This window comes from Nomascus leucogenys, chromosome 4 (assembly GCF_006542625.1).
Source record: "Nomascus leucogenys isolate Asia chromosome 4, Asia_NLE_v1, whole genome shotgun sequence".
NCBI lineage: Eukaryota > Metazoa > Chordata > Mammalia > Primates > Hylobatidae > Nomascus > Nomascus leucogenys.
In genome coordinates this window covers 143,907,532-143,933,477 of record NC_044384.1, presented here as the reverse complement: position 1 = coordinate 143,933,477, position 25,946 = coordinate 143,907,532, and the positions used below count along the sequence as shown (strand labels likewise).

General features: G+C 41.4%; 1 protein-coding gene and 1 pseudogene across 3 annotated transcripts in view; one reads left to right on the top strand and one right to left on the bottom strand.

Moving 5' to 3' along the window:
* Positions 1-25,946, top strand: part of MCPH1 (microcephalin 1) — a 242,280-nt gene that overhangs the window by 58,323 nt on the left and 158,011 nt on the right. For all 3 annotated transcript variants that reach the window (XM_003271408.4, XM_030812415.1, XM_030812414.1), the window contains exons 10-11: positions 13,422-13,459; positions 16,531-16,693. In XM_003271408.4, the coding sequence (XP_003271456.1) occupies positions 13,422-13,459; positions 16,531-16,693 (201 nt within the window). The remainder of the gene's footprint in view (positions 1-13,421; positions 13,460-16,530; positions 16,694-25,946) is intronic.
* Positions 9,463-10,221, bottom strand: LOC105740298 (annotated as a pseudogene).

Genomic DNA, 25,946 nt, shown 5'->3' with positions numbered 1-25,946 from the left:
TCTTTGGCCGTGTAAAGGTAGAGGCCACAGATGGAGGACATTTCCCACTGGGAGACCCAGAGGTGCTGAGAGAGGAGGTAGCCAAAGAAGTGTATTTAAGATCTGCTGCTTTGGCCAGGTGTGGTGGCTCACGCCTATAATCCCAGCATTTTGGGAGGCCAAGGCAGGTGGATCACCCGAGGTCAGGAGTTTGAGACCAGCCTGGCCAACATGGCAAAACCCTGTCTCTACTAAACATACAAAAAATTAGCTGGGTGTGGTGGTGCACACCTGTACTCCCAGCTACTCGGGATGCCGAGGCAGGAGAATCACTTGAACCCAGGAGGTGGAGATTGCAGTGAGCCAAGATTATGCCACTGCACTCCAGCCTGGGGGACAGAGCGAGATTCCATCTCAGAAAAAAAAAAGAAAAGTTCTGCGGGTAGGCATTCTATGCACTGAGCAAAGGAGAGATGTACAGGCCCAATTTAAATAGTTAGAGCTGCTAGCTCCTAAGGTCTAGCTTACTACATGCACCATTTTGGGGGAGTCAGCTTAATGACAGTAAACTGTGCTACATTGGTCTAGAAATATCCAATTAATCTGTTTGAGATATTCAGAAACTCAAAATAATAGCTTGCTGAAGTAGCAAACTTGAATCCTTATTTTTATTTTAAAAGGGAGTAAAGGGACTGTAGATAAGTAAAAGGTGCTCTGCAGTGCGCCTCTCTGGTATGAGTCCCTCTCCGGTAGGCAGCGGCCACTTCCCGCGGAGCTGTTCACGCCAAGTGACCCTGCCACCGCGCTGCTCCCACCATCCTATGTCCACCCCGTCCTCGGACGCCTGGTCTCAGCACATCACCGGCATTCTCTTCCTCTTACCAGTAATTAGTTTGAGACTGTGACTCACTTCTGTCCAACAAGATGTGAAGGGAAGTCTTCCTGGGAGGTTTCTGGAAAGTGTTCGCTCACTTGTGATAGCCCTGGGAATAAATGCTCCCCGGGTCCTCAGAGCTTTGTTGTGGCTGGACGCATCTCCTGGAACTGCGACAGCGGAGGAGGAAGCCAAGAGAGTGAACCAAAGAAAGGAAGGGCGGAGGGCGGGGGAGGCCTGCATACCTTACGGCTTATTTCCACTGACATCAGAGACTCATGTTAACAAGGAGTAAGTGGCTTCATTTGTTATGCTCCTCAGACACGGGGTAAGGTGGACACACAGAAATGCACACCTGTAGGTATTTGTCCTGAAGGCCAGAATTTCCTTTAAATGTGAGTGGTTTTCCCAGGAAAGTTTTATGTCTGTTCTCTTGAGGAACAATTATTTCCTCCCCAATTTTATCTGTCTATCCATCCACCCATCCATCCATCCATCCATCCATCCATCCATCCATCCATCCATCCGATACAGAGCCTCGCTGTGTCGTCCAGGCTGGAGTACAGTGGCGCTATCTCAGCTCACTGCAACCTCTGCCTCCCCAGTTCAAGTGATTCTTGTGCCTCAGCCTCCTGAATAGCTGGGACTACAGGCCCGCGCCACTACGCCTGGCTAATTTTTTTTTTTTTTTTTTTTTTTTTCTGAGACAGAGTCTTGCTCTATCGCCAGGCTGGAGTGCAGTTGCGCGATCTCGGCTCATTGCAACCTCCGCCTCCCGGGTTCAAGTGATTATCCTGCCTCAGCCTTCTGAGTAGCTGGTACTAGAGGCACGTTCCATCACGCCTGGCTAATTTTTTTTTTTTTTTTTTTTTTTTTGAGACGGGGTCTTGGAGTCTCGCTCTGTTGCTCAGGCTGGAGTGCAGTGGTGCCATCTCGGCTCACTGCAACCTCCGCCTCCTGGGTTCAAGCGATTCTCCTGCCGCAACCTCCTGGGTAGCTGGGACTACAGGCGCGTGCCACCACACCTGGCTAAGTTTTTGTATTTTTAGTAGAAACGAGGTTTCACTGTATTAGCCAGGATGGTCTCAATCTCCTGACCTCATGATCCGCCCCCCTCAGTCTCCCAAAGTGCTGGGATTACAGGCGTGAGCCACCGCGCCCATCCCTTTTTTTGTGTTTTAGTAGAGACGGGGTTTCACCGTGTTGGCCAGGATGGTCTGATCTCCTGACCTCGTGATTCTCTCACCTCGGCCTCTCAAAGTGTTGGGATTGCAGGCGTAAGCCACCGCGCCCGGCCTAATTTTTGTACTTTCAGTACAGACGGGGTTTCACCAGGTTGGCCAGGTTGGTCTCAAACTCCTGACTCAAGTGATCCACCCACCTTGGCCTCCCAAAGTGCTGGGATTACAGGCTTGAGCCACTGCGCCTGGCCCTCAATTATATTTATTTCTTTGCCTTTCCTTACGTCTTTAACTCTTCACACTTTTAAAAAAGTTATTGCCTTCCAAATAATATTTAGGAATATAAATTATTTGATATTAATCCAGGGTAGTTTCGATTTGTTTTTAAAAAATGGGAATAAAAACATGATTATTCAGAAGGGGTTAAATAGAATGACAAAAACTGCAATTCAGAATTAATGAGGTGTTATAATAGGGTTTGCTAAAAAAATTATGAGGCATTTAAAATAGATTTTTGGCATGTCCTTTTGTGACTTTTGGTTATGACTTAAGACTTAGTTTATATATCAATAGTGAGTCTGTATAGGAAAAGATTACAATATTCGGTGACTGTGAAACCGGAGCAGCTTGGTATGAAGCACTTCTTATTCTGGTCTCCCTTATCAGTGATTTTCAGTTTTGAAAACTTTTTTTTTGAAGTTGTGTTGTTTTATTTTTCTGCAGAAATATCTTCTTCTTTTCATTTTAAAGTATATTTGCTATTTATTTGCAATCTAATTCTCCTCATTAAAAGCAGTACTAAAATCTTATCCCAGAATTTATAGGTTGTGTCTTTTGTCCTTTTTTTGTTTTTGGTATTTTTCTGTCACTTTTCTTCCCCAGGTGAATTTTTTTTTTTTTTTTTTTTTTTTTTTTTTTTTTTTTTTTTTTTTTGAGAGGAGTCTTGCTCTGTCACCCAGGCTGGAGTGCAGTGGCGCGATCTCAGCCCACTGCAAGCTCTGCCTCCCTGGTTCACGCCATTCTCCTGCCTCAGCCTCTCCGAGTAGCTGGGACTACAGGCGCCCGCCACCACGCCCGGCTAATTTTTTTATTTTGTATTTTTAGTAGAGACGGGGTTTCACTGTGGTCTCGATCTCCTGACCTCATGATCCGCCCGCCTCAGCCTCCCAAAGTGCTGGAATTACAAGCGTGAGCCACCGCGCCCGGCCCAGGTGAAGTTTTAACAAAAATGAGGGACCATGGATAGGAAAGTAGGAATCAAACAGTTTACAGGGTTCAGACTGTGGTATAATTCTTTTTTTTCGTTTTGTTTATAGACAGGGTCTTGCTCTGTTGCCCAGGCTGGAGTGCTGTGGTGAGATCATAGCTCACTGCTGCCTTGATATCCTGGGCTCAAGTGACCCTTCCAGCCTTGGCCTCATGAGTAGCTGAGACTCCAGGCAGGTGCCACCATGCTCAGCTAATTTTTTTGGTTTGTTTTAGAGATGGGATTTGGCTGTGTTGCCCAGGCTGGTCTTGAACTCTTGGCCTCAAACCATCCACTCACCTGGGTCTGCCAAAGTGCTGGGATTACAGGCGTGAACCACCATGCCTGGCCCATGGAGTAATCCTTGTGGAGTTGGAAGGTAGAGGTGTGTATGTGTTTCTCAAAATAGTAGCACTAGCCAGGAAATCCATGAATTTGCATATTCTTCCCCAAGTTCAGCCCATATGCTTTGGTGAGTTTGGGGTTATACTTAGAGTGGGTAGTATAAGGAGTTTCTGCCCTACACCTTAGCTTAAGCAATTTGAGCACATTGCTTTTTGAGTTCACCATCAAGGATCCAGAGCTCAGAGGCGGTCTTTCCTCTGCAGATAAGAGCGCACCCTGCCTGCACCTCACAGTCTTGGGCTCTGTGGCTTCTCTCCTCCTGCCACTGCCCTTATTGTGGGTAGGCTGGAATTCCCTATGGTCCTTTGTTTGGGGAAGGGGGATGCTTGGATGTTCCCGGGTGTCACCTGTGCGTGCCCCCTATGCTGTCCTCCCACCTGCCCTGTCCTGCAAGCATGGCCTGCAGCCTTCTCCCACACACCCAGACCCCAGGCTTATTCTTACTCTCCCTGGCCAGCCCCTCTTCTTGGAGAGGAGAAAGGATGATGTGAAAATAAGATCTAACGTTGGGCGTCCCCAGCGACTTCCACAAGGAGCAAGGAGCTGGGTGCATGTGTAGACCCCATGGGAGCTTTAGTGTTAGATACCGAGTTTGCTAGATGAAACATCTTTTCAAATGACGTGGTGCAGATGTATTGTTTGAACACGTTAGAGACTAATGAACTACTTGGGTGTACATTTTTTTGTTTTTTGTTTTTTTTTGCTATGAAAATTAGAAAAAATATTTATCCAAGATAGTAAGTATTGAAAACTGATACTGATGCTGTATGGATCACTATTATTGTATTATTTGAGACTGTTTGGAAAAGATATCATAGTTTTTAGAAAAACAAAGCAACCTGAATATTAAAAGTCTCTGAATTTGAGTAAAAAACAGTCCACATAAGGAAAAAAATATATAAGGAAGGACAATGAAATTATGAAACTGTAACTATAAGAAAGCTAAAGGCTGAGCGCAGTGGCTCATGCTTGTAATCCCAGCAATTTGGGAGGCTGAGGCAGGAGGATCGCTTGAGGCCAGGAGTTCAAGATCAGCTTGGGCAAAGGACTGAGGCCTCATCTCTACTAAAAATAATTTTTTTTAAATATTAGTTGGACATGATGGTGGCCACCTGTGGTCCCAGCTACTAGGGAGGCTTGAGAACAGGAATTCGAGGCTGCTTTGAGCCGTGATTGTACCACTGCACTCCAGCCTGGGCTAGAGTGAGACCCTGTCTCAATCATAAACAAAAAAGAAAAAGATTTTAGTCTCAATTTTCTACGTTGAACCCATCTTTAGATCATAGAATGTATAAAATTAAAAATGGAGGAATATCAACATTATTATATTTAATGTTATAGCTTATTACTGTATTTAATAAGCTACTTGTTTAAAGATCTGCGGTCCCTTGGGTGCACAGACCGAGTCTTTCTGAAAGTGCTTTACATGATGTAGCTGCCAGGGATCTAGGTCATATAATATCCTCAGGATGGGATTTGAAGACATTTTTCCAGAATTTATCTTTTGTCATGTTGGATTTTATTTTTAAAAACTTCCTCTATAGCCAAAACTTACATAAATGTATGATTCTGATAGTACCGTATATATTTAGATGGGCTTATATTGGTCATGAACAAGGTTAATAGTCTTTGTGAATATGTGGGTTATCTCCTTATTTTACTTATTCTTAAGGAAAATTAATTTCACTGTTTACCAAAGAACTGATACGTAAAACCAAAAGATTTCAAAGAATGTTTCATTTTTAAAATGTTTCTATTTATTACTAATAAAATGAGTGTATCTGTTTAACTTGACCTATCTTTGGTCTTACTAAAACAAAATCAGCTCGACTATTTCCCAAATAATCATCCATTCAATACTCTTTTTCTCTCTCTCCCCCATCCCTCATCTGTACTCCTTTAGAACTTTCAGAAGATTCTTTTGTGTAGATACAGTGTTTCATGTTTGTTATTGTTTCTCACTGGTCAGTGGATTATTTCATGTAACCACCTTTTTCATGTTTGCTCTGATTGCCTTTGGATGCGCCTCACTGTGTCCTTTTCCTATTAAGGAAAAGAATCCTGCATGTTTTTTTCTCATTGAATAACAATGTTAAAAACAGAAAAGCGTTGTTTTTCTTCTTTGTAGTAGGCATGCTGTAGTAGATACCTTGTTATACTTAAATTTGTGAGATGTGTCCAGACGAATGGAAGAGTAATATATTAATATATTGCTAATAATAAGATAAAGGTCTGAGCTTCCTGGAGCTGCCCATATAATAGAATTTGTACTTGTTTTTTCATTTCTGAGATCCTCATACTTTGGGTTTTTTTTGTTTGTTTTTGTTGTTTTTTTTTTAAGACAAAGTCTTGCTCTGTCACCCAGGCTGGGGTGCAGTGGCGCGATCTGCGCTCACTTCAACTTCCGCCTCCCGGGTTCAAGCGATTCTCCTACCTCAGCCTCCCGAGTAGCTGGGATTACAGGTTGCCTGCCACCACACCCAGCTAATTTTTGTATTTTTAGGAGAGACAGGGTTTCACCGTGTTGGCCAGGCTAGTCTCGAACTCCTGACCTGAAGTGATTCGCCTGCCTTGGCTTCCCGAAGTGCTGGGATTACAGATGTGAGCCATCATGCGAGTCTCTGCGATCCTCGTACTTTTAACTAAAATGTTAAGATATATGCTTTATGCTTTTGCTGCCTCTCATGTTTCATGAATGCAAGTAAACCCATGAGTAACTCATGAATACACATAAACTTCTGGGCCTCCAAACCATGCCCTGCCAGTGGCCATGCCACAGGAATCAGAGGCTGTACTTCACTTTGTGGTTGCTTTATTATTCTACCATTATAAGCTTTAGTAGAAAATGTAAAGAAGATTGTTAAACTGAAGGAGTGTTGTCTCAAACTGAAGGAGAAAAGTAGTGTTGCTGCTATAAGATGTGTATAAACTAAGTGGTATCTTTTCTACCATCCAATTAGCAATTAGGAAAGTCCTTCTTTGCTCATAGCATTCCGAAAGGAATCATCTTATTCTTTCTGTAAATCTCCTTACAATGGAGGCTGCTACGGTGTAAGTATTGCGGGTCTTTATTTTCAGATTTCAGCTGCAGTGCTTATAAATTTGGAGGAATGCCTTTTTTGGGGGGTGCCCAACATACTCAGTGGATCTTGGACCTACCACCAAGTGACCTTCCTTGCTCACCTGTAAGGCTGAGAACACCGTAAGCAAAGTACCAGGCTTGTTTCCCCAAGAGGGCTTTGTAAGCATTGGTGCCATAAAATCAACCTGAGGACTTAGGTGGCTGGTTATTTCTGAGTAAGTGAATATCAGTCTCAAATATGACATTCCAGCGAAGGCCATGGTTGCATAGCCACTGTTTTCAGTTATGTCCTGGTAACTAGGAAGATGGATTGTTTTTTAATCTATGCAAATAATTATATTGCCCTGAAAAAAGGGATACTCAATTACAGTTTCACAATTCTGGAGGGATCAGGCAGGGATAATAAGATACCATTTCCAAACGTTCCCTTTCTGTTTTTAAAAGCACAGTCGACTGAATTGTTATGAGATACCGACAGAGGCAGAAGAGAAAGGGTTCCTTATGTATCCAGAATATAGAGCTTTAAAATAGCAACAATACTGTAAACAAAAGCCACAGTCCTCCTTCAGTAGTTCATCTGGGCCTAGTCATTAATTTTTGTTCCACTTGGTCTTGGGTTAGCAGTCTCATAAATCCATCTGCTTCTCAATGAGGGTTATAGAAATGCTCTTCCCCTGGTGGGGTCTCAGCATTATTTAGACAATGCTCTAAGAAGCCTGTACCCAAAAGTACCCCGCATAGTTCTTCTCCACGGGGCTCTAACACAGCCCCCTCTTGGTCAAAGGTAAGTCACTCTGGCCTGTAGCTGATTGCAGATGCTGATCAGGGAAGTGTCAGAGAAAAACAGAAATCTGTAGGTGACAGAAGATTTTAAATGGCTATGGTTATCGTATTACTGATAATTTTCAAAACTAAATTTATTGAGAGTTCATTACAAGAGTATTGGCAACTGATAAGTAAAGTTAGTTATGGTATGCAAAACAGAGTCAACCCAAAAAAGTTCTAGATACAGCATCTAGAAACACCATAATTAACCTTATTTTAAAAGAACTGTGGATGTTACATCTAATTTATAAAAATGGAACAACATAATCTTTACAGAAAAAATCTTCAGTTATAACAAAATAGTCCCAAGACATAATATACAATGAATATGCCAAGCATATAATTAGAATAGACCAAGAATATCACATAAAGAGGGTTAGTTTGGAGGGGAAATAAACACCTCTATATTAATAACATATATTTAACCTAGAGCTGGCTAAGTATCTTTTTTGATTTGACAACTTGTCCCATATAACTTATCAATAGTAACAAATCAAATACATCTCCTAATTATTTTGAGCATCTATTCTTTATGAAAGTAAAAGCACAAATACTTGTTGTTTTCCAGGTATGTCTGAGGAATCTTAGACAGTTTTTTGTTTTGTTTTGTTTTGTTTTGAGATGGAGACTCACTCTGTCGCCCAGGCTGGAGTGCAGTGGCCCAATCTTAGCTCACTGCAACCTCCGCCTCCTGGATTTCAAGCCATTCTCCTGCCCCAGCCTCCCAAGTAGCTGGGATTACAGGTGCCTGCCACCATGCCTGGCTAATTTTTGTATTTTTAGTAGAGATGGGTTTCGCCATGTTGGCCAGGCTGGTCTCGAACTCCTGACCTCAGGTGATCCACCCGCCTCGGCTTCCCAAAGTGCTGGAATTACAGGGATAAGCCACTGTGTCCAGCCTCAGACAGTTTTAAGTGCAAAATACATCATTTAGAATTTGATTTGGGAAAGGCAGAATATCAAAAATTATCAAGAAATTTTGAATACCTGATTCCAATAGGATCATGTAACTTAGAAACAATATTTGACTACCTATTTAATCAGTGCCTGTAAAAGATTTTAAAAGTAATCACAGAGGTAACCTGACTGTAAAGAACCTTAGCTCTTTCCTAAGAGACAAGATTTCTTGAATACTCAAGGGCAAAATAAAGTCAATATAAACCATTGAAGGTTATTCTCATATAACACAGAATCTTTGGAATCTAAGCCAGTTATACAGAAAAAAGAATTAGCCTTTATTTTTTTAGGTGAATGTGGTAAACAGTAAACCAAAGAAACAGGCTCATCAATATTGAGCAAACTTTTCTCTTTTTTTAAAATCTTTAGTCTTTAGTTTTAAGAGATCATCTGCATTTTTTCTGTAATAAACTTAAAAGATATCCATCTATTTCTTCAGATTTATTAATTCTTTAGCAGTTTAAGCATAAACTTAAAAGATATCTATTTCTTCAGATTTATTAATTCTTTAGCAGTTTAAGCATAAATTTAAAAGATTATTTCTTCAGATTTATTAATTCTTTAGCAGTTTAAGCATTGAAATGACAGTTTTTTGTCTCAATCCTTTTTTTTTTTTTTTTTTTTTTGAGACGGAGTCTGTCTCTGTCGCCCAGGCTGGAGTGCAGTAGCGCGATCTTGGCTCCCTGCAAGCTCCATCTTCCAGGTTCACACCATTCTCCTGCCTGAGCCTCCCAAGTAGCTGGGACTATAGGTGCCCACCACCTTGCCCGGCTGATTTTTTGTATTTTTAGTAGAGACGAGGTTTCACCATGTTAGCCAGGATGGTCTCGATCTCCTGAACCCGTGATCCGCCCACCTCGGCCTCCCGAAACGCTGGGATTACAGGCGTGAGCCACCGCGCCCAGCTTGTCTCAATCCTTAACCATGCTATATTTGTTGTATTTCAAATGTTTAGCTTTCTCATGGAGAAAAAGAAAGATAGGCATAAGCCTTTATACTATCCCTCTGCTAGTCCTGCAATATGGTTTTAATACAGTGTTCCTAATACTTTAACAATTTCTATGATGTCAGCAGAGAGATATCAGCAAGAGTGATTGTAAAGTAGCTAGCCTTATAAGTCAAGAGTTATGATCTTTGATCCGCTGCTCAATCCATTTCAAGATCTGATCTACATTATTTTCTAGCTCTTCTGGTTTATTGCTGGGCAGCTGATGCACAACTTCTTCCTTGTAGGATGCCGTGGCTTCTTCATAAAGAACTTGGAAAATCTCACACTGAATATTGTCTTTTAGTTCCTTCTCATTATAACCCCTCATTTCAAGTATTTCGTACAATATGTTGGCATCTGTTCTCAGCGCAAAAACTATATGAAACCAGCGTTCAGGAAAGAAATCATAACCGTGGTAATCAACAATAACTCCACATTCTCTCATTTGGTTATCTAACTCACCAGGTACTCTGTCTTCATCTAAAATGGGACAATTATACTCTTCATCATAGCCATCATACAATTGCTCTTCTCAAGCTAAATCACCCACATTAATGTATTTCAATCCTGATTTTGATTCTTAAGTGTGGTTTTTCCAACCCCTGGTGTACCTGGCTTTCTATGACACGTTTGTATCACAAAGTCAGAACAAAGTGACACTTTAGGACTGAACTCAGGGACTCTGTGGGGTCAAAACTAATTTCATAATACTGCTAAGATGTTAACATGCAATGGGTTCACCTTGCTATCTCCAAAAAAAAATTGCACCGCTGCACTCCAGCTAGGGCAACAGAGCAAGACCGTCTCTCAAAAGTAAATAAATAAATAATTTAAAAAATTATTGTTAAAAAAGGTTTGTCAGGTTAATGATTCGATTTGGTTAACCACAAATTTACATTTTTTCATAGTCTTAAACCTTAAGTAGGAGTAACGTTCACTTATTTGATCAGTACATCTGTATAGCTCTTGTAAGAACATGTACAAGTAGAATAAGAATGTATAGTTTGGCTGGGCACAGTGGCTCATGCCTATAATCCTAGAACTTTTTGGAGTCCAAGATGGGAGGATTGCCGAGGCCAGGAATTTGAGACCAGCCTCGGTGACATAGTGAGAGACCCCATCTTAAAAAATAAGAATAATAATACTTAATGCTGAGAACTCATAGAAGACATGAGTATTTTTATTAAACCGCAAATATTCAACTAGTCTCATTTGCCAAAAATTTACCTAAATATGTGAACTTGAATTCTTAAAACATTTATGTTTCTATAGGAATACTTTTTTTAGTGCTGTTGAAAGTATTATTGGAAGTTCAATTTCCTTAATTTCTGGGAATTTTAGGAACATTCAGTTTATAGGTGCCTCTTTATTTCTAAGCCAGTCAGAACAGAACGTCCTTAAGAGCTATCATATTCTCATTTGGTAAGACCATCTCATGATGGTTATCCCAGGATGAGAGACAATAGCTGCTTTGAAAGCTCCCCTGCCACACTGGGCTTCCAGTACCAGAGCAGCTAACAAGCCTGCCCTAACAGCAAATGCTGGGGAGCAGGGTACACGTGTTTACTTGGGTGCCCTTCCCGGGCACTCCTTTTACCTGGTGGACAGCCTGATGCTTTGTTGTCTGGACCGGTATCAGGCATTCCTCATATGGGAGATGTGCGTATCCTGGCAGACGCCCTTGTGGCTCTTTTCTGACCCCTCTCCAGTTTGTGACTGCCTGACCATCGCTCTGGTGCTCAGAGCCTGCCCTTGTGTTCTTCCCCAGCATCCCGGGGAAAACCCAGGTAGCCTGGGAGAGCCCCTGGTTCTTCAGATGGAATGCGCAAATTCAACACACCACCATGATAGGAAATAAGTTCCAAGATTTATTACTTCCAGATCCTAGAGAGGGAGGGCGCCATGAGTCGGGAGGGCAGTGCTCTTTCCCCAGGTCACCAGAAGAATGAATGAAGTGTCAGGCATAGAGCAAGACAGAGTGGGACCCATGGGTCAACACCTTTATTGGGGGCCAGGGCATTGTCCAAGCAGGTTTGCTGCAGGGAGTTTTAGTTGGTGAGTTTAAAACAGGCAGCCATGAGTTTCATGATCACACAACATTGGAGAGGTGGTCACTATGGCATACTCCACAGTCCATGTGGGGTGTGGGGTCGGCAGGGAGGCCTGGTGGACTGTCCCTTAGAGAGGTCATCACCAGAAAGAGGAGGTGTATAAGGCAGATCCCTGGATCAACCCCATTGAGGACTGGGGGTGGCAGGTGGAAGCTGTTGAGGGAAACTAAGCCCTGTTTCTGGTATGAGAAGGTTAAACTTATGATCAAAATAGATGCCAAGGCTATATAAAATTGTAAATATTCACTACAGTGGCATTTCTGCAGTACAATACAGACATACAAACAGACACAGATAATTTGTAAGCTTCAATTCTAAAATTTCGGGCCAGGCATGGTGGCTCACACCTGTAATCCCAGCACTTTGGAAGGCCGAGGTGGGTGGATCACCTGAGGTCAGGAGTTGGAGACCAGCCTGGCCAACATGGTAGAATCCTGTGTCTACTAAAAATACAAAAATTAGCTCGGTGTGGTAGTGGGCACCTGTGATCCTAGCTACTTGGGAGGCTGAGGTGGGGGAATTGCTTGAACCTGGGAGATGGAGGCTGCAGTGAGCCAAGATTGCGCCATTGCGGTCCAGCCCGGGCAACAAGAGCAAAACTCCATCTCAAAAAAAAAAAAAAAAAAAGAAGAAGAAAAAAAAATCAGTCATGGGCCAAATATAAAAGCAGAAATATAAAATTTTATTCAGATGTCTACTTCCTGATGACATGAAATTCTTAACTGTTTTGAAACCAAAGTAGAAAAGTAGACAAACGAAAAATACTAGCAAATCAGATTCTGTTATCATTCACCCAGCAGAGACAAGATCTCTATAAACCAGCAGTCCTTCCCCAAATATGTAGTGTAGAAACTGCTTCATGTCTGTCATGTTCGTCAACCCTGGGGTCCCTCAAATGCCTTTTGTTCCTTCTCATTTACTTCACATTGACTTTTCAAGACATATTGGTTATACTACACAGTTGGTTACGTTTGAAGTATTTCATGCATATTACAAAAGTGTATGAATAATGTGAATTCATTTTTGTTGATATATGTATATGCATGCATACACATACACACGCACTCCTATAGAGTGAGCATTTGGCTGAATATACTGCCAAATTGTTAAACAATAGCCATTTCTAGCTGGTGGAATTACAGGAAATTTGTATTTCTGATTATATATTTGTATAGCATTTAATTTTTTTGCAACTCAGCGTTCATCTTAGATAAGCAAAAAAAAATTAAACATTTTATTTAAAATTTTTTTTCAATTCCAGTTAATAGCAGATATTAACAGAACAAATAAGTTCTCTTATCCATGCTTCTGTGTGTGGGGGATTCGCTTGACAGGTGCAAGGGAAGCACAGGCATTATTGTGCACATGTGTCTGCAATGAGAATGAGGTTGCCTAGAAGTCTTGAGAAAAGTGGCTGACGAGTCTACAAAAACCCACTTCTTACCCTTTGTCACTTTGAAGTGTGTAAAGTTGTTGACACACTTGGAGGTCTGCTGGCTAAGTGGTAGAACAGATTCCTGGGAGAAATTGTTTTTTTTGCTCCTGTACCTCATGTTTGGATTATTTTGGATTGCTTTGGGGATAGTATCTGAGTTTCTATCTCTTGGGCTGTTTTTTCCAGGAATATAAAGGTTTTTTTCTTTGATATATGCTTAAATGTTTATTTTTAAATGATGTAACTTTTCGAAAAACTTATTAAAGTTTATTTCTGTGGGAAAAAATATTTTTTATGTTTTTGACTGTTTTTTGTTCCTTCTTGTTTGAAATCTCTAGCCAACAAGAACATTAGTCATGACAAGCATGCCATCTGAGTAAGTACTTGTTTTGATTTCTGTTCAATGTAAAATGTTAACCTTTTCTCTCATATACTCTTAATTCTGGGTGCCTTTAGGCAGTCTGTTGATCTGTCCTGTATCACTTTTAGTTTATAAAATTAATAGCTGAGTTAGAAGATGACTGAAAATTAAACATGTACCAAATGTGGGCGATTTAGCTTTGAAAACTCTGGGGTTGTTTAGGCAGCATTAAGAGGTGTGTGCTCGTTTTGATGTTCTTTTGCTTGCTTGATACCAAATAGCTTCATGAATGTTCAAGAAGTGGAACATCATTGACCAAAACATTTCCCTTAAAGGTCTTAAAGCAATACTGCAGCAGCAAGCTTTCCACAGCAGTATTAAAGTTGCTATGTGTGCATTTTGTGGAAGGGTTAATAGCTTGTTGGCATGCTCTTATCATCTCCCTTAAACATTTAACACAACAAAGAACATCCAACAAAAATACAGTACTATATTCTTTGCAACAGATTTCTGAATTCCTGTTTAAAGGGGAAAACCATGTTTTTGATATCAGTCATAGGTTTTAAGGTTTTAAGACATCCATCAAAACATTGGAACATTTCAGTGAAAAATATGCTGCAGAGAGGGCACGTTTAGAACATTTTCAGTAGTGGGATCCTTTTCCTGCCTGTGGATTAAAAATAAAAGGACTGATCATCAAACACCATACATTATATAGTGAAAAAGGGGGTTACTCAAAATTTTTGTAAATATATCATGAAATATATTGAACATTCTAAATAGTCTAATACAGAAGTGAATATTGAATATATGTGTAATATTTTTTAAAGTCTTTGTATTTTTCCAAAATAAAAAAACAATTACTAGTTAACTACTTATTTTCTCATTCAAGATTTAAAAAAAACTTTTCATTTAGGCCATCTTCTTGTCTTACTCTTTTTTTCTCCACAGAGACTTCTTGTGATAGTTAAGAACAAGACCTAGACATTCTGGTTTTATGTGGATTAACTGTGCCTTGCAGAGACACTTGTTACTTATTGGCACATCTAGCAAGTAGCTGCCAGCCTCAGGATGGAGTTCTAGGGAGTGTCTAGTTTAGAGCTTTTTACTTTTTGTTTTTGTTTTCTTTTATCATTTTTGCCTTTTTTTTCCAAGTTTAATTATTTTTCTTGACTCAGGCACAGATTCTCGGGTTGAAGTAGTGATGAGGCCCAGATCTTGACTCACGCATCTTTTCTACCCTAAGTATCTCTAAGAATTTAAAAGCATGGTATAATTCAGCCGTTTCATTTTACAGATAAAGAAACAGGTCTTGAGATGGACATACCTAAGATGACTAGAGATGAAACTAAGAGGGCTGGGTGCATTGGTTCACGACTATAATCCCAGCAGTTTGAGGGGCCCAGGTGGACATATTGTTTGAGCCTAGGAGTTCAAGACCAGCCTGGGCAACATAGCAAAACCTCGTGTCTACAAAAAAATGCAAAAGTTAGCCAGATTTGGTGGTGAGTTGCCTATAGTCCCAACTACTTGGGAAGATAAGGCAGGAGGATCACTGGAGCCCAGGAGATCAAGGATGCAGTGAGCCATGATTGTACCACTGCACTCCAGCCTGGGCAACAGATCGAGACCCTGTCTCAAAACAATAAAATAAAACTAAGGAACACCAAACACTATCATTTGGAAGGAAGAGTGTTAGAGACAGTGTGTATAAGCATAGACAATAACCTCTTCCCCTTTGTAATATAATTTTTGGAGAGATGTTCATTTCTTTATCTATTTATTTATTTATTTAGAGATAAGAGTCTTGCTCTGTCAGCCAGGCTGGAGTGCAGTGACTCTGTCTCCTCTCACTGCTAGCTCCACCTCCCAAGTTCACGCCATTCTCCTGCCTCAGCCTCCCGAGTAACTGGGACTACAGGTGCCCACCACCACGCCCAGCTAATTTTTTTGTATTTTTAGTAGAGATGGGGTTTCACCGTGTTGTTGTGTATATCACAGTGTGACTTTGAAAGCCCTTCATTGGGGATTTTTAAAATTTCCTGGGAGAGAGAGAAATCCAATGTCAGAACTAAAGTCATAGAAAGTTTATTATAAAAGGGAAGAAAGAACTGAGGGTTGTTTATTATAAAAGGGAAGAAAGAACTGAGGGTTGTTTGGTAAGGAAGTTGGATGGAAAGAATATATTTTTTAAAGGATATTTTAAGTATTAAGGGAATGACAGGGCAGGAGAGAAGCGGTAATGGTCATGAGCTTTGTGACAAATAGGTCCCAGATTTGATTTGATGATTTAATAAAAAGGGTCTTTTTTCGCCTCTTAGTAGAAAAACTATGTGTTGATACTCAATAAATATTAATTTTCAAAATAAAATAAGTGAGGTTCTTGGTTCTGAGCATGTACAGATAGGTTCAAATAGGCCTGAAAAACAAATCATTGCCCCAATGGGAAGAGTGTTGGTCTGATGTCAGGGGCCTGGTTTCTTTTTTTCTTTCTTTCTTTCTTTTTTTTTCTTTTTTTTGAGACGGAGTCTCGCCCTGTCGCCCAGGCGGGAGTGCAGTGACATGATCGTGGCTCACTGCAACCTCCACCTCCTGGGTTCAAGCTATTCTTCTGCCTCAGCCTCCTGAGTAGCTGGTACCACAGGCGCGTGCCACCGCGCCTGGCTACTTTTTGTAGTTTTTAGTAAGACGGGGTTTCACCACGTTGGCCAGGCTGATCTTGAACTCCTTGTGATCCACCCGCCTCGGCTTCCAAAGTGCTGGGATTGCAGGTGTGAGCCACTGCGCCCAGCCAGGGGCCTGGTTTCTGATGCTGGCTCTGTCCCTACCCCGCCCAGCCACTGTGAGAAGCCATTGACAGCCTGTGGGCTTGTCTTCTCAGCCATTAAAATAGAATTGAGATCTGAAGTGTATTTCCCCAGGTTTCAAACCATTGATTATAAGTCAGTTAAGATATAAGTACCATAACCAAAATCAGTTTAAAATTTTGGCTTTCTAGTTTTATTATTACTAATATTGAGTGTAACTGCTTTGATGTTGATGTGCAACAGTTATTCATTTTGTTAATTTTTCCCCGGATTTGATAGAAAGCAGAATATCGTCATCCAGGTTGTGGATAAATTGAAAGGCTTTTCAATTGCGCCAGACGTCTGTGAGACCACGACTCACGTGCTTTCCGGGAAGCCACTTCGCACCCTGAATGTGCTGCTGGGAATCGCGCGTGGCTGCTGGGTTCTCTCTTATGATTGGGTAAGACCCGTGTCTGAACTGCATATTTTAAAACAAGGCATTTTGATAGAATGGGTCACCCTGAGGTGCTGACATCAGCACTCAGGCCGGCGTGCACCCTTGTGGATCTGCACACTTTCCTGTGAGCTGGGAACACACGTCTTTCCTCCTGTTGGTCTCCCTTGGGCTGCTACCCTTCAACCAGGGCCAAGTCCTGGGGCAACAGGAGGACGGGGAGGGTAGAGAGCAGGAAGTGAGTAGCTTTTAAGATAAAGGAGAAGCAAGATTAGAAGCACGCTGAAAGAAACGCAAAATGCATGTTCTCACAGTCAAAGAGCTTTCCTCTATGTGTGACCAAGAAATACTGTGACCTGTGGTGGTGGTGGTTTGCAGAGCCAAAATAATTCGGTGATTGTTTGTACAGATGGATTTACTTAGGATGAAACATGTTCTTTTCATCCCATTTGGATAGGTTTCATCCTATGTATATCTATCTGTAACATTATTTGCCCTTATTTCTGTACATTAAAGATAGTTTTTAAAAATACATAACTTTTTCGTTATACATAAAAACTGAAATGAACTGTTACTGGTTCTATTTTTACTTTGGTGTTCAACCTAAGGTTGCTCCAAAGCATTGCTTTCTGATGACAGTAGCATCTTTTTTTACATATGTTACCGTTTTGCATCTGTGGGATCTGTCTTTCCTCCTCCTCTCCAAAGAATGTATTCTATTCATACTCATACTGTGTTCATTTAAACCAGTAGAATTATAACATGCAAAAGCTACACATGTATTTTCAAGAATGGCCGTGGTCTTTTTTCCGTGTTGTGACAGAGTTTAAAGAGATTAGTGCTTCTAGTTGTGAAGTGGAAAATGTTGAAATTCCAAAAGTAAGCACTGTTTATTTGCATTGGTGGCAATTGGGGATCACCTTAGCTGATTGTATACTAGTACTGCTTTATGTTTATTTGGATGAAAGATAGTAGTCCCCCTCTCATCCAGGGTTTTGTTTTCTGTGGTTTCAGGTACCATAGTCTGAAAATATTAAATGGGAAATCCCAGAAAATAACAATTTATAAGTCTTTAAATGCATTCTTTTCTGACTAGCATGAAGAAACCTCAGGTTATCCGGCTCCGTTCTCCCTGGAATATGAATCATCCTTCATTCCAGCCTGTCCATGGAGTAGGTGCTGCTTGCCCTTACTTAGTAGCCATCTTGGTTATTAGATAGAATCTTGTGGTTTGGCAGTGTTTGTCTTCAAGGAACCCTTATTTGGCCTAATAATGTTCCCCAAGCACAAGAGTATTGATGCTGACAACTTTGATATGCCAAAGAGGCACTCCAAGGTACTTTCTTTAAGTGAAAAGGTGAACGTTGTCCACTTAATAAGGAAAGAAAAATGGTATGCTGATGTAGCTAAGATCTGTGGAAAAAATGACTCTTTGACCTGTGAAATTGTGAAGAAGGAAAAAAAATTGTGCATAGTTTATGTAGGGTTCAGAACTATTCACAGTTTTAGGCATCCCCCAGGGGGCCACGGACTGTACCCCGTTTGGATAGGGTGGACTACTGTCTATGTAATAACTCTAGCATCAGTGAATGAGTTCTGTGTTTTCTCTCCAATTCAAATTGTCTCTGTATCTTAATCTGATTACTCTCCCTTCCCTCAGGTTTTGAAGGAAAAAATATTATTTCTAAAGATATGTATCTATACAGGATTCTTTACGCAACTTATTCTTCTGGGACTTTGAGCAGTCCATAGAGGTCAGACGTGAGAATGTACTGCCTTTGCTGTCGACATGGTTAGAGACCTGCTCTCTGGTTGTCTGCATGTCTCTGCTCAGTGTCCTGCCAGTACTCCCCAACTAATCATACATAGAAACAGAACTGGGTGAAATTTTAGGTTATTGTATCTCTTCTGGGATTACGTGATATGAGAAAGGTGGGCATTAAAACACATTATTTAATAAAGTTCTCATCTTTAGTCTAGACTCCTTGCCTGGAGGGAAGAACCTGGGGCACTCAGACACGTAAGTGAATGAATGAGGTACAAGGCAATCAGACAAGAAAACATAATAAAAGGCATGTAGGTTAGAAAGGAAGAAATAAAGTTATCTCTATTTATAAACCACACAATTTTCTATGTAGACAGTCACAGGCAATCTACAAAACAGCAATTAGAGCTGACAGCTGAGTTGAGCAAGGCATCCAAATGCAAGAATTCCATTGAAGCCTCAGTATAAATCTAATAAAATCAGTGCAGGATCTGTATGCTAAAAACTACAAAATGCTGATTTTAAAGATCAAAGAACTGAATAGATTAGAAGTCATACAGTGTTCATGGATTGGAAGACACAGTACAGTGAACATGTCGCTCCTCCCCAAAATGATCTATAGATTTAACACATTCCCATTCAGAATCTCAGCAGAATCTTTCAAGATACAGACAAACTGGTTCTAAAATTTCTATGGAGATATTAAGGAGCCAGAATAGCGAAAACAATTTAGAAAGAAAACAAGGAGGAGGACTGGCACTACATGGTTCTGGGGCACCCTTTCAAGCTGTGGTCCTCAAGGCAGTGTGGCATTGGTAGACACAGAACAGACAGAGAATCCAGAAATAGACCCCAAAAATACATCCCATGGGTTTTCAAAGGCATGAAGGCAATTCAGTGGAGAAATTCAGTCTTTTCAACAAGTGGTGCTGGAGCAGTTGGACATACACAAGCAAGGCAAGGAACCTTCCCAACACTTTGGGTGGATCACCTGAGGTCAGGAATTGGAGACCAGCCTGGCCAAAATGGTGAAACCCCGTCTCTACCAAAAATAAAAAAAACTAGCTGGGCGTGGTGGTACCTGCCTGTAATCTCAGCTACTCAGGAGGCTGAGGCACAAGAATCACTTGAACCAGTGAGATGGAGGTTGCAGTGAGCCAATACCATGCCACTGCACTGCAGCCTGGGTGACAGAGAGACACACTGTCAAAGAAAAGAAAAGAAAAGGAGAGGAGAGTACAGGAGAGGAGGAAGGAAGGGAGAACCTCATTCTATACCTTACATGGGCCATAAAAATTACCTCCAAATGGATCATAGACTAAATGTAAAGGTATGAAACTATAAGTAAACATACAAGAAAAATGATCTTGGTATAGGCAAAGAGTTCTTAGATACACCAAAAGCATGATCAATAACAGAAAACATTGATAAGTTAGATTTCATCAAAATTGAAAGCTTTTACTCTGTGAAAGATATAAAGAGGTCAGAAGAAAACATTTGCAAATCTTGTATCTGACAAAAGATTTATGTCTGGAATATATAAAGGACTCTCAATACTCAACAATAGGAAAACAGACAGCCCAAACAAAAATTGGCAAAGAAAAGATTTGAATAGACATTTTACTGAGGACACACAGATGGCAAATAAGCATCTAAAAAGATACGCATCATTATTGCTCACTTCAGAAATATAGTGAGATCCACTACATATCCATTAGAATGGCCAAAAGAAAAAATAACAGTCGCACGCTAGCAAGGAGCCAGAGCAGCTGGAACGGCTGCTGGTGCGAGCGGGAAGTGGTCCAGCCACTCTGAGAAACAGTTTGGCAGTTTCACAGAAAGCTAAATGTCCACTCAGCAGTCCCACTCCCAGATACTTGCCTCAGAGAAATGAAAGTTTGTGTTCACACAGAGTCTGTACGCAAATATTTGTAGCAGCGTTACTTTTCATCAACTGGACCTGGAAACAGCACAGCTGTCCCTCCAGTGGGTGAATGGATCAACGAGCTGGACCATCCATACAGTGGAGTGTCACTCAAGAATCGAAAGGAATGGTGATAGGTGCAGCAGCTTGCATGACTCTCAGGGGCATCGTGCCAAGTTGAGTAGCTGGTTTCAGAAGGTCACATACTGTATAAGGCCATTTCTTTGTCGTTCTAGACAAGGGCAAACATAGGGAAGGAGAACAGATGAGTGGTTGCTGCGCATTAAGGTGGGAGTAGTGTCTGCCTCTGCAGAGCAATAGCAGCTGCCACATCTTTGGGGCATTGGAATTGTGCTGTGATGTTAGTGGCAACGGTTACAGAATGTATGCATGTATTACAACACAGAGAACTGTACACACATACGCACAGATGAGTAAATTTTATTGTTTGTAAATTTAAATTAAAAAGTATCTCTAGGCCGGGTGCAGTGGCTCATGCCTGTAATCCCAGCACTTTGGGAGGCTGAGGATGGTGGATGACGAGGTCAGCAGTTCAAGACCAGCCTGGCCAAGATGGTGAAACTCCGTCTCTATTAAAAATAGAACAATTAGCTGGGCATGGTAGCAGGCGCCTGTAATCCCAGCTACTCGGGAGGCTGAGGCAGGAGAATCACTTTAACTCGGAGGGAGGAGGTTGCAGTGAGCCGAGATCATGCCACTGTACTCCAGCCTGGGTGACAGAGTGAGACTCTGTCTCAAAAAACAAAACAAAACAAAACAAAAAGGATATCTTACATATCTAACGTGCTTTCCAAATGGAGATGTTTGGGCTCTGGTAGGACTGGGCTGGTGTCTTGGTTTCAGAACTAGGTTGCCTTCTGCGTGCTGAAGTTTACAGGCTCCCGTACCTTCAACTGCTGCCTCTGTCCCTATACTTCCTATTAGCACTGAAGCTTCATCCCAGCTCTTCTATCTTAAAAAAAATGAAAAGAATTTAAAAACATAACTTTCCCTAAATTGCTCGTTGCCCTCTGTGCTACCTTTTTTCCCCTTGTTCATGGCAAAACGTCACAAATGTGTGTCTGTATTGCCCTTGCCTTACTGATGATGTCGCTATTTGTGAATAGTATCAACTCTTGGGAGATTGTGAAGGCCCAGGTGGCCTATGGCTTCAGGTGAAATATCTGTTTGTGTGATTACAAGGTAACCATGATGGCTGTCAGGTATAATATGTCACACATATATAAATGACACAAAACAGATTTAAATATATGTTTGCGTGATTACAAGGTAAACGCAATGGTAACCACGATGCCGCTCACTGGCACAGCAGGAGTATTGATGCTCATAGGTTGCTCCTGACTTGCACCCTCAAAAAGTTAGAAAGAAGCTGAGTCACTTTCTCTGTTCATATCGGTCTTCAAGAAGACAAAGATGACTGCAGCTTCTTGCATGGCCCCCTTCCTTTAACTTTTAAATAAATTCAGTAGTACAAACGTAAGAAATTTGAGAGAGGATAGTTGCCACCACCATTTACAAAGCCATTCTACATAATTTTTAAAGCTTAGCACCCAATTTAATATTTATCTATGTCTTGTATATAACTTCAGATATAAACTTCACAGTTCCAATTTCTTTTAGGGTCAAGATTTGAAGTATCCATGTCATATATTATATAGATTGACTTTGTGTACAAGGAATCTCTCTCTCTCTGGCACTCTTTGTCTCTCTGGCTCTCTCTCTCTCTCTCTCTCTCTCTTTCATCCTCCTCCTTCTAACCCTGTCTCCAATGCAATTGGGGGATTCTTAAAATATTCTCTTTGGCTAGCAGTATAAACTGGACTCCAAGAAAAACATTACGGAGCATGTTTTTATTTCAGGGTTTGTGTGGTATTCTCTGGAAATTTCTTGTAAAGGAGAGTTGTAGCAGTTCTTCAGAATTAGATGGTTGCATGTGGCCCAGCTAGTCATATCAGAAACTGTGGCGATTTTATAACAAAATTCAGTTTGAATTTTGACTTAATGTTTTTGAGAAGTTTATTGGCAATTTTTCCATGTTTACAGCAGTTCACACCCCCAGTGTTAGCTCTCCTGTTTTCAGGAAAGAGAATAATTTATGTTTTTCCTCGTTCATGACTGAATTGTCTGGCAGATGCATGGAAATAGAAAACCATGCCAGGAGTTGCTGAGCTTCCTATTTACGGGAGACAGGAAGTAACACAACAGAAAAAGAAATTAATTTGACCAAAGTGTCCCTTTAGACTCGCGTTGTTTTGTTATGTTGTTCAAGCATAGTACAGTTTGAACCTTTAAATACTCTATCCCACTCTCACTTAATTTGATGTTTCCTGCATTTTCCCGTGACTTATCTACAATTCTACTTTCTGTCAAAGCCCTTTTGTGGATGCTAAAATACAAGCGGAGTGTCCTGTGATCCAGTCTTCCCTTTTTCCAGCTACCACTCCGTGTCACTCTGTCCAGCACAGTGAGGAATAACAGCCTGTATTCAGATTTTAAGATTTTGATTCTGAACAGCTTATGAAAAGGATCTGATAATAGAGATTTAAAGCAAATTCACTTATAAATACGAGTGTAGGGCTTAAAAGCTAAATCAGCTTTACAGCAAAATGTCAAGGCCGGTAACTATCGACAAATAATCAAGTGTTTTCTTAATCAAAAATGATGTCATCATGACTATTTTCTTGAGATAATGTGATCCACATTGAACTTAGTAAGCGGTGAGTCAGATGAGATGTGTTTTTATCAGTGGTGAGCATAGAATCAATGAAGTGTTAGAATAACACACACAGTTCATTCCGTTCACGCCTCTCGTTTTATGAAATGCCGAGCCGCTCTCCTAATATAACTCTTGGTGGAACCAGAACTGGGATCTCAGCTTTTCCCTGGTGTTAGTTCATCACCCTGCATTCCTAAGTCTGTTCAAAAGGGATCATCCTGAAAAACCATTCTCTTTTTAACCTTAAGTTGGCAGATTAACTTCATAACTCATGTCAGGAATAATTTTCAGGTACGTTGTGCTTGGTGTGTCTCACTGACGCCGAGTTTCTGAGGGTTCCCTTCAGTTCTCTCTGGCAGACATTTATTGCTCGCACTTGCAAGCTGACTAGGATCTCAGGCCTGGGTCTCGGAACTTTCACGGCTTGATTTCAAAGTCCTTTTTATGCTGCTACAGATTATACCTTGGTAGAGGACTTTATACTTCACAGAGTGTTTCCCATGCACTGTCTCACTGGATCCTGACAGAACATTTTTGCGGCTGAGAAGGACGCTACAAATAGTGAGTTTAGTGATGGAGACTCTGGGCAAAAATAGCTTGTCTGACTTGAATGTGGATCTTAGAAACACATCTCTGTCAAGGCATTGTTTTAAGGCAGTGACTATGGACATTTATCTCCAGGACACCTAATTTATACATTTTCCTTATTAAAATAATGGATTCTGGTTTTGCCCAAACTCCCACAGAGTTTGTCCGCTGCTTTCACTTGATGTGGTTCCTGAACAGTGCCAGAGCTCGTTCTCTGCGGAGGCTCCTGCAGGCTGTGGCAGCGTGGCCACTGGCCACTGGGAGCATGGGAAGCGAGTGCTGTGGTCTAGGTCCTCCATCCCCCTGTCCGTTGCTCCTGGCAAGACCCCCAGGTGCGCATTTCCCAGTTTGGAGCCGCCATGCTTCCCAGGACCATAATCTGACTGAGGACAGATACCAAAAAGTGATTCATCTGGAAAATTGAGGGCTTTGGTGCTGCCCTCCAAGACGACATTTGAAAAGATGTGGACAAGCCTGTGAGTGCTAAGAATGACGAATGTTGGAGTTTGAAAGAGTCAAAGTGATTATTTTAGTGGGAGAAGACTGTAGAGTCACCCTGAGATACATCCACAGGCTTGATTAGAAATAAAGTTTGATCACCATTTTCAAATTTTTACATTAATATTTTTTCTTTAATTTTCTAAAGGTGCTAGACAGAATCTACTTAATGCACCTGGCACAGAAAAGCCAGTGCACGGGTCCTAAGGCTGCACCTTTGCAAGAAAGAGAAATACCTGAGGCACCAGGAGTGAGGAGGACAAGTGTTGGAGAAGGCTGTAGGGCCCCAGTATGGCTGTGTAGATCAAGATGAGGGATGCAGAAGCCATCGGACTATTTTAACTACAGAGTGACAGCTTTTGTCTGTGTGGCCTCTCAGCAAAGAGTGGATTGCAGGGAGGTAAGAACAGAGTAAGCAGTAGGAGGCAGCTAGGATCATCGAGGTGAACAATGACTGCAGCTGTGTCTGGAGGAGGGGTTGATCGGTGGGGAGGAGAGAGTAGGTCAGCGCGCTTCCTAGGAAGATCTAGTGGAATCTGTAACATGAGGTGTGCGGGAATGGAGAAGTCAAGAAGACTCCCACCCAAATTTTTTCCTGGGGCAACTAACTGTAGATAATGGTGCCATTTGCAGAGCTAGGGAATTCTGGGGCAGAAAATTGTGTACAGGGTTTGGGTTATAATCAAAAATTGATGTAGGCATATTGGGTGTGAGATTCCTACTAGACATTCAAATAAAGATATCACATATCAGATTATATGTATGTACATATATTCAGAGGAAAGGTTAAGTATTCACTCCGGCCATGGTACCTGGAAGGGAGTGTAGAATGAAGAAAACGGTGAGTTTAGGTTTGAGCTCTGGGCTGTGCCGCTGTGCAGAAGTCAGGGAGAAGGGGGAGGCGAGGGGACCTGGGAACGGCTAGCTAGCAACCTGGGGGAGATACCAGGGGAACATGTTATCAGTCAGAAGGAGGACTGTTTGAGGAAGGAAGGATGCTCAGCTGTGCTGAGTGCTGCTGGAAGGTGAATAGGAGGAGACAGAAGCCACTGTGTGATTTCATCAGGTGGATGTTGTCAGACCTTGAGAAAAGCAGGTTGAATCCAATGCCTAAGAGAGTTGAAGAATCAGTGGTACATAAAGCAGTGGAAGCACCAGGGTTATGTGTAATGGTGCCATTTGCTGAGTTTGGAATTATGATCAGATGTATTGCTGATACGTTATTCCTAGACGTACTGCTGCTGTTAGATCAGAGAGATTGGTTGTCAGCGAATGGGGCACTATGAAGTGCGACTTGAGCCTTCTCATGTTGCCAACTGCAACACAGATCATCATCCTGGTGCTTGGTGATGTGGTTGCATTATGGTGAGTTGAGTGTGGCCCTGGGAAGCATTTGAATCTGTTGGCTGAGTTATCAGGGAAAAAAAAATTTAAAAAGTAAACTAAGATTATGTATATTAATGAAAAAGTTGCAGTATTTGGCAAATACTTTAAATAGATAAGGCTAAAAACCAACAAGTTGAGAGGGTACTTGTTGCCACCCATCCTTTTCCAAATCATGGCCTTCACAGATCACACCGTTGGTCTTTTCTATTAACTTGGATCAACTGTGAAGTAACACAGGTCTTCATTGTAGAGCTCAGTTCCCCGGCCTTTGCTTTATGACCGAGACCTCTAGGACCTGAACTTGGTCCATGCTGAACTACAGCACAAATTCCAAGCTTTGGCCATACCTAAAGGTGCACTG